Raw genomic sequence first — 12970 nt, forward strand, 5'->3', positions numbered from 1 at the left:
AGTATGGGCTCTGGGAGGCCCCCTCCCTCCCCCAGCTGTCCTTGAGTCCTTGAGGTACAGGCTCTGGGAACCTCCCTTGGACTCTTGATTAAATCATCCCATTTGATGAGGCATTTGCATGAGGCAATAAGCCTTACATTGTGGCTAAGCCCAAGCCCCTGTTACTAGATTTCCCACCAATCAAAATATTGATCCACCCTTGAACTGGCCTAGCCCACCATTTTCTGTAGTCTCCAGCTACTTCCCACCCTTAATCACTCATTGACCTCATTAACTCCTCCTGAAGACCCTCCCCAAACTCTTCCTCTAGACCACCCCTAGATTCCTCCCACAGCCTTCTGTATATAAGACCCCCATCCTGTCTTCATGTTGGTGAGAGCGCCATGGAAGTGAGAGCTCCATAGAAGTGAGAGCTCCATAGAAGTGAGAGCTCCATAGAATGACCTAGCACAGACTTACTCTGTGTCTAATACAAGGGAACTTTTAATCAACTTTACTTTTCTTTGGCTGAGAAGACTCCAGTCGAATTCATTCGGCAGGACCTGGCCTGTTGGTATTTTGGGGTCTCCAGAGCAACCCTAACCCTCTTAGTGGGTACCCTCTTCAGGAGTTCATAGGATCATAGATTTGGAGCTGAAAAGGACCTCAGAGTTAGGACCAGGTTATTTCTAACTTTAAGGTAGCATTGCATAGTGGGTAAAGGATTTGCCTCAAGTCAGAAAGACCTGGTTCTAATTCTGCGACACATACTTAGTTAGCTGTAGTAAAACCAGGCGCAAGTCACTTATCTTCTCAGTATTCCAGGCAATTCTCCACATGCATCCCCACACGGATGAAATAACAGGTGCAGGTAAAAAAAAAAAAAGAGCTGTAGTCAAGCTAATTCGAGAAGGCTTCCTGAAATATATGTCATTTGTTCTAAAGTACGAAGATCTGGAGTTCGTGTTATATCCCTGTTTTGCCACTTGCTATTTGTATGACCTTGGACATGTCGATTAACTTCTCTTGGTCTGGCTGTAAAATGAAAATGTTGGACTACATACATGACCTCCGTTTCCCGTCAGCTCTGAATCTATGAGCTATATGAAAACATGGGGAGTCCAAGTGGTATGCGAATCGAGTGGCCAGGGGAACCTCCCCGGCGCCACGATGCCACAGTCCTCCAGTGGTTGGCTGGAGTCCCTCCTCAGGCCAGCCAGAGAAGGCGCAGCAACAGGCGGCAAAAGCATGAAGGTAGCCTGGGCCCCCGCCCCCACTCCCCCCCAACGTGGAAAGTGGAGTTTGGCTCGCGAAGGCTGGGTGGGGGTGGAGCCACGCGGTGGGAGGCCCACAGAGCAGCCCGGTCGCGAGGATTTGCTAGAGGAAGGGCGCGCGGTGCGCGTGGCAGACAGGGTGAGTTGTGCGCATGCTTCGTCCGACTCCCAACCCCCTCCCACCCCACCTCCGGCACCGCCTCCTTTACCCCCGCAGGCCACCGCGGCTCCCCGCTACTCCCTCCAGCCACCTGACGTTCCTCGTGCGTGCCCGGCGCCCTGACTTCATTTCCGGCTAACGCTGCTCGCCCTGCCCCCTGGCCCCGGATGGTGACTGGCGGCGGCGCTGCTCCTCCCGGGACTGTCACTGAGCCGCTTCCCAGTGTGATTGTGCTGAGTGCAGGCAGGAAGATGGCGGCTGCCGCGGCCTCGGGCCCCGGCAGCTCCTCCTCGGCGGCGGCGGCCGGGGCCGGGGTCTCGGAGTGGCTAGTGTTGCGGGACGGCTGCATGCGCTGCGACGCTGATGGGCTGCACAGTCTCTCCTACCACCCGGCGCTCAACGCCATCCTGGCCGTCACCAGCCGCGGGACCATCAAAGTCATCGACGGCACCTCGGGGGCCACCTTACAGGCCTCGGCGCTCAGCGGTGAGTCCCGGGCGCCCCCGGCGGGACCCTGGCCTCGGCTCGGGGAGGGGCCGGGCCGGGCTTCCGAGTGCTGGGGCGGGCACAGAGAGACAGGTCCCGGCCCTCCGGGGAAGGGGAGAGGCATGATTGGGAGAGGTAGCGGGCGGGCAGCACGGAGAGGCGAGACTCGGCCGGGCTTGGCCGAGGGCGGGGTGGGGGTGGGGGTTGGGGTAGGAGCCAGTTTTGGCGGCGGCTCCTGCTGGGAAGGGAAGGCCTGCCTGGAGTCTGGCCTGGAGTCGGCGGGGAGCGGTGGTCGTAGGGGCTGCCTTTGTGGGCCTCGGGCTTCGGCGATGAACTCAGCTGGCCCTTGCCGGTCTGGGGAGGCCCAGAGGAGGCTCCGGCGGAGCCGGTCTCCAGACGAGGCTGGGTATGGGGTGAAGGTGTTGGGTTCCGTGGAAGGGCGGAAGCCGCCGCCGCTGTCCCTGGTTGATATGAAAGCGAAAGGGGTAGAAGACTTAGCCGGGTGCGGGGAGGCCGGCTTACTCCTCGGGGTCGAGGCTCTAGATGAGGGGCTAGGAAGAGCTCGGCCGCCCCCCAGTTTCGTTTCCTTACTTTCCTCTCCTCATCCTCTTTCTTTCCATTTCTCCGTGGGAGGGAGAAATAGGCGCCCTCAGGTGCAAAGGGCCTGCCTTTAGGGCTCGTCGGGTGGGGCGAAGTGTGGGCCCTGTCCTCTCTCTCGAGACCCCCGGAGGTAGGCATCGGGCTGGGCCGGATGCCACTGAAGTGGAGACCTTGCCCCTCTTGCTCCCTGTCTCCATGTCTTTTGCCCAGAGGTTAAAAACTTAGAATAAACAGAAGTAGGAATCTTGGTTTGCCTGGGTTCTCGATTAGCCGAAATACCAGGGCTTTTTTTTTTTTTTTTTTTGCTGTTTTTTTATAATTTTGTGTACTGAAAGATGGTACTTTCTCATTATTAAGACTCCTGGGGAAGAGTTGGGGTGGGGTAATTGACAGGCATGGTACCTTTTACCAAATGGTTGTGGGCCAGGCAACGTTTTAATATGTATTCTCCTTCAAATTACATGTTTTTCTAGCTGTTTTAATGTTCTATCTCTTCTTCCAGTCTGCAAACAATAAAATGTAAAGTCCTTGAGAAGTATTGATTTTCATTTTTTTGTTCGTATCTCTAGCTTCTGGCACAGTTCCTTATAGATAGTAGGTTTTTAATAAATGTTTATTGGATAAGATTAATATATATTGAGGCTGGCTAAATTAGAGTTGACATGATGGTAGCCTTAGATTAGCAACCTTTTATATGAGAGTGGTTTTAGAACTGTTAATTGGGAGGCAATCCTGGTAAAGTGGGAAGCTTAATCAAGCATTTGGAGCCTGAGAAACGGGGCTCAAATTCCAGCACTGATAACTACCTACATGGCCATGGGTAAGTCGATTAACCCCTTTGGGTCTCAGTTTGTTCAGCTGAAGAATAAGGGTTGGATTAGATAACCTCCAAGTCCCTTCCAGTGCTAAATTTATGATCCTACAATACTAAAAAGGATGAAGAGTTATCTCAGAAGTGGATGAAGAGTCATTTACTCCAGTGGTGTTCATTTTATATGTATGTGTGTAAGCTTTAAGGTTTGCAGAGCACTTTAGTCAATTCAAATCAACAAGTATTTATTAAGTGTCTGTTATATGTTAGACATAGTGCTAAGTACTAGGGATTCAAAGAAAGGGAAAAAGCTAAACCAAAAACCAAAGGACCTCTCTCCTCCCCCTTTCCAATACTTGCTGTCAGGGATCTCACAATCTAAAGGGAGAGGCTACAAGCAAAGAGCTATCTACAAACTATCTACAGCTTAGAGTGGAAATAGTCACAGATTTTATATAAGTAGAATTACTTTTATCTCATTTGATCTTCTCTAAATCCCTGTGAGGTTGGGGTTGCTGTTATACTCACTTTGCAGATGATGAAGCTGAGTTCAAAGGTCAAGTGACTTTCCCAGGTATTAAACATTTGAACTCAGACTTTCCAAACTCCCAAATCTAAAGCTCTATTCAATATACCACATAGGTGCCTCATAATGAGAAGAAAATGACAGTGATTTGTTTAGATATGGAAGAAATGGAGAAGGTCCAGTGATTAGAGTGACCTGTGTTAGTTAGTGACTGAGGCTCTTAATTGTTTCTCAATTAAAATTCTACCTGTTGTCAGGTAACTAGACTAGATGCTTTCTTTAAGTTCCAACTGAAGAGCTATAATTAAAAAAAAATTTGCAGAGCACAAACCTGAACAAAATCTGAGTCAAGGGAAATGTCGGTGTCTTGTTTGTTGAGGTGACAGGACAGTTGTCCCATGTATGTGGACAGTTGTTATTTGTCCTTCTTTGTTGAAGAGGGCCGTGACATCAGGAAGATGATGCTGTGACTTGCAAATAAATTGGATTTAAGTGAGGGAGGGCTGTGCAAGGTCAGCAGCTTCATTTTCTCCTTGAGAGCCATCTGGGTCCAGCAATAGCATTATAGATTAGGACGAATGGAGATGGTATCCCGGTCTAAAGTATCACCTGGAGAGAGGGTTGACAGTTTTTTATTCTGTACTTTAATGGAAATTAGGAATTAAGTGTCCCAAGTGTATGAGATATGTAATAGGAATTCCATAATGTTTAATTAAATGAATGGTTTTTGATGTTAATATTTGGGAGTAGGAAGGAATGCATAAGAGATAGGGAATACATCTTATCATGTATGGGTAGAAGAGAATCATATTTTTGAATCAGGAAGACCCAGGTTTCAAATATAACTTTAGACACTTGGTTTCAATATAACTATGGGAAATTTAACCCTGAAACCTTAGTTTTCTCATCTGTAAAATGGGAATGATATTTGTAGTACCTACATTACAGAGTTGTGAATATCAAATGAGATATTGTATGTATAGTACTTTGCAAATCTTAAAATACCATGGAAATGTCAGCTTATTTATAAGTATTAAAGTTTATTTCTTTGTGAATAGAAAGAAGAGATCAGGGAGGTAGGGTTAGGTTGTGTGTGACTGAAGGTCACATTCAGGATATGAAATGTTTTTGGGCTGTGTCAAGATGGTTGTGGAGACCTGGTGCATGCATGTGCTTGTTTGTACATAGGTGAGGGAAGAATGTTCTCTGTGATAGATGATTTTGAGGGAGGATTGTGTATATATAATTTAACAACAAGGCATATGAGTAAGTGTGCTTTCTTTGAAAAGATGGTGGAAACAGCAATGAACCCCAAATGGCAGAAAAGTTTTGGGTATGTATGCTCAAAAGTATATAATTTCTTTAATTGAAAATACTCCAGTTCTTTCAGAACTCCCCAAAGACCATTAAATCAGCCACAAAGTTCATCTTTATCCTTATAATACTTATAGTGACATTTCCTAAATCATCATTCTTACATGTTGCTATCATTCATAGACATACTCCAATTTACCATTTATTGGGAAAAAAAATTGAAGGCCTGTATTCTTTTAATTTTGTAGGTAACAGTTGCTAAAGTCCAAAGTGTTTGTTTTAATACTTTTTGGAAATAATAGAGATTAATGCTGAGGTGCCTGGGGAATGAGTGCTTTTGCAGATATCAGTGTTTGGGGAGGTATGGTATTTTGTTCTGCTCAGGTTTAGAGGTGGATAAAACTATTTACTTTTATTTGGTTTTGAGTAAATTAGAGTTTTGTGATTAGAGAGTGTCCTATATTTTATTAAAAGAGGTGAAAATTGTAGGTGGGTATAGGGCTATATTTATAAGTGAAGTTATTGTAGTTGTGTACCCATGGATATCAGTGCATAAGCTTTTTGAAGAAAGGAGCTATTTCTCCTCTATGTTTTCTTTTATACACACGTATGTATATATGTATGTATGTATGAGCATATTTATAGACTCCCATCAGGCCTTCAGAGCAGTTGAGATTATGACACTTTAATGGTTGCTTACCTTGAGGGAAGAATGGACTTGTTCTTTACCGGGCCCCACTATTTTTTTTTGACTGCTTACTTAGCTATAGCTTTAGTCAGTTCCAGGAGATTTGCAGAGATGAAAGTGATAAATCATTCAGTTCAATAGCATTTCAGTTCATAAACTTTGTGCCTACTGTTTGCAGATCTGGGGGAGATACAAAAAAAGACTTAATAGAGCTCTGAGGGAAGGAAATGCTTTGTGAAGTGTGGTATGCAGGGACTGGAAGTGAATGGGGGAAGGAGAATCTGAAGCTTCCCGGAAGAGGCAGCATCTCAATTAAGTTTTAAAAGATAGGTAGGCTTTCAATTGATGAAATCAGGGAGGGGGAGTATATCCAGGACAATTTGCAATGTAGTGTTTGGCAGTGAGTAATAGGCAGTAAGACTGGGCTGGTGCCATATTATGCAGGGCTGAACTTTACTTGGGGGCCATTGGAATTGTTTGAACAGAAAAATGACATGACAAGATATGTGCCTAAGAAATGTACAAGTTATTCTTATTCCCAACAGTGGGAAGGATGGATTGGGAGGAAAGTAGAACTTTTAGGATGCTGTTGCATTAGTCTAGATGGATTGTTCAGTGGGACTAGAGGAGAGTGTATATGGGAGACAATGTTGTTGAGGTAAATTCCAAGACTTGGTAATTTATGAGATATGAGAGAGGGAAGTAACACTAATATTTCAAATATGGGAGACTGGTGATATCATGGGGAGAAATGAAGTAAAAATGAGAAACAGGTGTTCATTCAGTAAGCATTTACTAGTGACTATTCTGTGGAGGGATACAAAGACAAAATCAAAACAGCTTCGACTTTAGGAAACCTACAGTCTAGTCAGGGAGGTGTACATCTATAGGTATAAATTTGATGGATAAGAATAGGGACTGGATCTATGATTTCATTGATGTAGGGAACTCCCAGTTAGCAAAAGTCCCTTTATCAATGTAGATTGATACTTTTTTTGTAGTTTTTAGTCTTAGAGAATTGCCAAGGGCACTCATTGAGAGATTAAGTGACTTTCCCAGAGTCACATAGTTCTTACCAGTCAGAGGTAGGACTTGAATTGAACCCAGGTCTTTTTGACTGGGAGACCTACTCATAACGTTGAATGAACTTATCTGACAGCGTATGTAACATTGTGCTCTCTGTCGTCTCCTGTCTCTGTGGAGAGAGGAGCTATGTTTCATTATCTATTCCTTGAGACACAGATGTGTTATTAAAATTATTTAGAGTTTGGCTTCTTAGTGTTTTTTTTTTTCCTACTTAGGCTATTGTAGTCAGATGTATTCTGGTTCTGCTTATTTTATTTTGTATTCTTGATGTTCTTTTCAGCTCTAGATCTATGATCCTATGACAATAAATTTTCTCATGGTTCTCTTATACTTCATTTCTTATTGCACAATAACATTCTATTACTCTTATGTACTATGATTTATTTAACCATTTCCTGGTCAAAGGGTACCCATTTAGTTGCTACCACAAAAAGTCCTTTGTAAATCCTTTAATATAGATGAAACTTTCTTTCAGTTTACCATTTTTGCCAATTTTCTGCATGTGAGGTGAAACTCAGTTTGTTTTAATTTCTCTTATTTTTAGTAACTGAGAACCTGTTTTCATATAGTTGTTGATAGTTTGGGTTAGTTTTGAATTTTCCATGTCCTTTTACCACTCATCAGTTGGGGAATAGACTTAAATATGTGTCAGTTGCTGATATATCTTGGATATAGACTTCTATTAGTAATATTTGATGCATGGCTTTTTTTTTTGCTACATAATTTATCTTTTATCTGTGTTGATTTTATTCTTGCTAGAATTTTAATTTTATGTGATTGAAGTAATCATTTTTTGTTTTATCTATCAATATGATTTTATTTAGTGCCTGTTATGTGCTAGGTACTGTTAGGTTCTGGGAATACAAGAACAAATATGAGAAAGTTCTTGCCCTCAAGGAATTTCTGTTCTACTAAGCAGGAGCAATATGTTCCCAGACAAATAAATATGGGGTATATACAGATAAATACAGTCACTTGGAGTTGGAGGAGCACTATAGCTGAGGATAAAGAAAGACAGTTGAGCTGAGCCTTGAAGGAAGCTAGGGATTCCAAGAGACAGTTGCAGAGACAGTGCATTCCTGGCATGGGGGACAGCCTGGAGTTGGGAAGTGAATTATCTATGGGAAATGGCAAGCCTGGACACTTTAATTGGAGCCTAGAGTGAGGGGAGTGTTATGTAAATAACTTGGAAAGATAGGCTGAAGACAGTTTATGAAAGTCTTTTAAACCAAGGAATTTTTATAATTTAGCCTAGAGGAAATGGGGAGCTACTGAAGGTAATTGAACAGAGGTCTTATTTGGTTTAGGCCCTCTAGGTCTTCAGGTGTGGCCCTTTGATTGAATCCAAACTTCAGAACTTATCCCTTTAATAAAAAGATTTGTTCTGTAAAACTTGGACTCATTCAAAAGGCTGTACCCAAGGACTTAGAAGGCCACAGGGTTCCCACCCCTGTTTTAGACCTTTGTCTGCCTCAGGACTATCAGTTTGGTATAAGATGAATTGGAGAGAGTAGTGACTGTTACAGGAAGACCAGTTGGGGTTGTATGGAGGCCAATTAGAGGCTCTTGCAATAGCCAAAGTGAGAGGTAATGGGGTCATAAACCAGAGTAGTTGCCAGAGATAGGGATTAATGTGAGATGTGCAGGTAGAGTTGTTGAAACATCAAGAGTTTGCAACTGTTTGGAGGGATAGTGGTGATGGTGAGGGAGGGGAGAATAATGACTTGAGGATGACTCCTAGATTGGTTCTTAAACCTGTATGTGTCAGGAACAGAGCTTGAAGCCAGGTTTTTCTTACTCTAAGACCAGCACTGTGATCATGCTACTGAGACAGTTGAGATTATGCATCATGAATTTTAAGTGGTGGAAATTAGCATGATTTAGTGACTTCATTAGAGCTTTCTCTAAGCAGTTGGGTATGTGTATGTTTTCCAGGATTGAGGAACAATAGTAGGTCAGGAACAACTCAAGAGGATGTGTGTATGTGGGGTTCAGGTGATGATAGGTTCTCAGTAGCATTAAGTTGACAGACCATATTCCCTTTTGCCAATTCATGGGAAGTAGAAGTCAACTTCTTTTTTATCCCAAAGCCTATTGAGAGAATTCCAACCCTAACTTAGTAACTACTGAATGAAATTGGGGTTATTATTGTTCAAGTCCTCATCATTTCTCACTTAGACTATTTTAATAGTCTTTAATTGGTTTCCCTGCCTCGATTCTCTTCCCACTCCAATTCATCCTACCATTAGTTGATAACGTGATTTTTCTAAAATATAGATCTGATCACATCATCCCATACTCAGTAAACTCCAGGGACTTTTTACTTATTTCTAGGATTGACTATAAAGGTTTCAGTTTGGCATTTACAACTCTTAATAACTTGTCCCCATCTTATATTTCCAATCTCTTTATACTTTACTCCCCTCTATATACTATATAATCCATTCCTGCTGGCTTGAGTTGATTTTGTTAGAACAGGATACTACATTTTCCATCTCTGTGCCTTTGCACTGACTCTTCTTAAGCCTGGAATGCTCTTCTTACTCTCATGTTCCCATCACTCACACCCTCAGCTTCCTCACTCTCACCCCTTTGCTTCCCTACCTTCCTTCAGTTCAGCTGGTACATGTTGGTACCGGTGTGGTACTAGTAGTACTAGTACAATCATTTCAGTCCAGTACAACTCTTCCTGACCTCATATTGGATTTTCTTGGCAGAGAAACTGGAGTGGTTTGCCATTTCCTTCTCCAGCTCATTTTACAGATGAAGAAACAGAGGCAAATGGAATTAAGGTCACATAGCTTGTAAGGTCTTGTAGATCACATAGCTTGTAATAGTCTGAGGCTAGATTTGAACTCAGGTCTTCCTGAATCCAAGTCTGGAGCTCTATCTATTGCAACACCTAGCTGCCATAATAAGAGCTTAATAAATACATAATAAGAACTTACCAAATATTTGTTGATTTGACTTACTGGGAAATCTTTTTGAAAGATCAGTGGGTGTTAGTTTACTAACCTCTATAGGCAGAGACAGGGAGGACGACAAGTTTAGTACAACATATATAGACTAACTAAACTAAGGGAATGTACAGTAAGAAACTACCTGGCTAGAAAGATAGGCTCTAAGTCAGGAAGCTCTGGTTTTAAGTCTTCTCTCTGACACACAGAATGGCTGTGTGGCCCATTGCAAATTACTTCACCTCTCAAAGATCATAGGCAGCTCACTAAGACATTAGGTTGTACAACTGCCAAATCTGTGTTGAAAAATTCTATTTTCTCACTAAGGAAACTTTGTGAAATGAGATGAACTCATATTTTTGGACCAAAATAAAATTTATTAGTATATGCCTTCAGTGTGCCTCTTTTATACTAGAAGGACTGCTATTGCTTGTTGGTTGGAGTAAGAATTGCTGATGTCTGAATAGGAAAGGAAAAATGGTGGTGGTTTTGTTGGTCAGAATTTCTGAGGGTCTGAATGGTATTCTAAATATAAGCCTTCTAAAAGCTGAGACAAAGGTCTCAACTATCTCTTCCAGTCTTTTATTTCATATTTGATCTCCATGTTGAACCCCACCTCTCAGACGACTAGTTCACTGATTGCCCCATAATACACTTTGAGAAAATTTGTTCAAGGTTTCTTAGCTTAATTGAATACCTGTTGTCCTACTATCCATTCATTCAAATACTGAGTAAAACCTCCCCTCCTCATCCCAGACTGTTATCATTTGAATTCTAGTAGTACCTACTTTTGGCATTTTTGTTGGCTAATTAATCTTTTTTACTGCCTTGTGATAACTTTTATTATTGTCTTGAACTCTTATTTATCAGTACCTTCTGGTCTCTTCAGGCAAATTTACTTATTTCCTCTTATGAATTATGCACTCAGATTCAAGTATTTATTTATGTTATGTGTCAAATTTAGAGTTTGTATAATTTTGTTGGATTTTCATTTAACTTGTTCATGTGTTGTCTTTCCATCTAGATTGTAACACCTTTTAGGATATGGACCTTGCCTTATGCTTCTTTCCATAGTGCCATGTACATAAGTGAATAGTTTAGTGGATAGGATTGCCTATTAGCCGACATATAGTAGGTGCTTAATAACTGCTTGTTGATTCCTGTTACATTGTACAAGATTTACTTTTGATCTTTGAAACACTTCCCCCTCCTCCCATCTGCTTATTAATTGCTCATATCATTAGCTCTATCCATATCTATGCCTTTTATTATGCCTAGGCAAATTTACTTGTCACATGGGAATGATTCATGTGTCAGGCACGGTACAAGGACCTGGAGATATAAAAATAAAACATTCCTTACCTTTAAGGTGCTTACTTTCTGCTAGGTGGAAGCAAAATGTACACACGTAAGTATAAGGAAAATATATACAGGGTATCCCAAAAAGCCTTAGTGGTTTTAAAGCCACTAAAGCTTTAAATTACACTGAGATTTTTGGGACACCCTTTACAGATAAAATGCAAAGTAATGGGGAAAGTTGTTAGTATTTATTAGTAGGTGGAATCAGGAAAGGCCCTCTTGTAGGAAGTGGCACTTGAATTTTCATTTGAGGAAAGCTAGGGATTTTCTAGGCAGAGATGAAGAGGGAGTCAAGACAAGTAGTTATTAAGTACCTACTATGTGCTAAAACGGTGTGTTAAAGTATTAGGGATACAAAGAAATGCAAAAATAGCCCTTACTCCTTAAAGAACTCACAATCTAATGGAGGAGACAACATGTAAGCAACTATATGCAAACATGATATATACAGGAAAAATTGAAGATGATCAGTAGAAGGAAGATAGATGCTAGCATTAAGGGAGATCTGGAAAGACTTCTTGAAGAAGGTGAGATTTTAGCTGAGACTTGAAGGAAGCCATGGAAACAAGCAGTTGAGGAGAGCATGGGTGACAGCAGGTGAAAATGCAGAGATATAGTGTCTTGTGTGAGGAGCAGAAAGGAGACCAGTGTCATTGGATCATAGATTACATGGAATGGGGGAGCAGTAAGATATAAGACTTGAAAGTTGGAAGGAGCCATGTTATAATGACCTTTGAATGCCAAATAGTTGGAGTTTGGATGTGAGTGACATGGTCAGACCTACTCCTTAGAAAGATTACTTAGCTGAATAGAGGATGAGCTGGAGTGAGGAGAGATTTGAAGTAGGGAGACCAATGGGCAGGCTATTTTAACAGTCCAGGTTTGTCAGGTGATTAAGGACATATAGCAGAGTGGTGGCAATGTCAGGGGAATGTATACAAGTGATATCTCGAAGGTAGAAATGATAGGATTTAGCAGATTGGATATGAGGGGTGAAAGAGTGAATGAGGAGTTGAGGATGAAACCTGGGTTGCAGACTTCTATACCTGGGAGGATGGTGGTGCCTTTGACAGTATTAAGGAAGGTGGAAAGAGAAAAAAGGCTTTTTTTGGGGAAAGATGACCACAAATTTGGGATCTGGATTGAGTTTAGGACTGGATAAATACATCTGATGCTCTGTAGAGAGATCAAGAAGGAAGTGAATAGAGAAAAGGCCATTAGATTTGGTAATTAAGAGAGATCATCTGTCAGTTTAGAAAGAGGAATTTTAGTTAAATGATGAGATTGGAAGCCAGACTGCTGAGAGTTGAGAGGGAGAGGAAAGGAAGTGGAGGCATCAGTTGTATAGATAGCCTTTTCAAAAACTTTAGCCAATAAAGAGGGAGAAGAGATACAAGATGATAGCTAGTAGGTGTGAGAGATTCACAGATTTGTTTGTAGGCATCTGGAAAGCAGCCAGTAGACAGGAAGAGATTGAAGATAAATGAGGGTGGGTTTGATAGCAGCAATGCTATTGCTGGAGAAAATAGAATGGGGTCATGTGTGTTAGAGGTGTTTGCTTTGGCATAGCTCTTTTGTCCACTTCTTCATGTGTGTTAGAGGTGAAGGAGGAAACAGTGAGGGAAGGCATCTGAATGATGTGAGGAAGAAGGGAGAAGAGGGAGCCCTTGACCAGTGACCTCAATTTTTTTCACTGAAGTATGAGGCAAAGTTCTCAGTTGCTCCATACC

The 12970-nt window shown here is 42.0% G+C and overlaps 1 protein-coding gene across 8 annotated transcripts in view; it reads left to right on the forward strand.

Annotated features, from left to right (window-relative positions):
* Positions 1-1526: 1526 nt before the first annotated feature.
* The window catches only part of BIRC6 (baculoviral IAP repeat containing 6), a 317039-nt gene continuing 305595 nt past the window's right edge, over positions 1527-12970 (forward strand). For 6 of the 8 annotated variants that reach the window (XM_069072160.1, XM_069072164.1, XM_069072161.1 and 3 more), the window contains exon 1: positions 1528-1899. In XM_069072160.1, the coding sequence (XP_068928261.1) occupies positions 1581-1899 (319 nt within the window). In that variant the 5' untranslated portion in view covers positions 1528-1580. Of the gene's footprint in view, positions 1900-12970 lie in introns of all 8 variants that reach the window. The other 2 variants (XR_011165250.1, XM_069072166.1) reach the window with 1 other exon arrangement.

This window comes from Petaurus breviceps, unplaced genomic scaffold (assembly GCF_028583685.1).
Source record: "Petaurus breviceps papuanus isolate PSGF00001 unplaced genomic scaffold, PetGlider_PUasm1.0 90845, whole genome shotgun sequence".
NCBI classification, from domain to species: domain Eukaryota; kingdom Metazoa; phylum Chordata; class Mammalia; order Diprotodontia; family Petauridae; genus Petaurus; species Petaurus breviceps.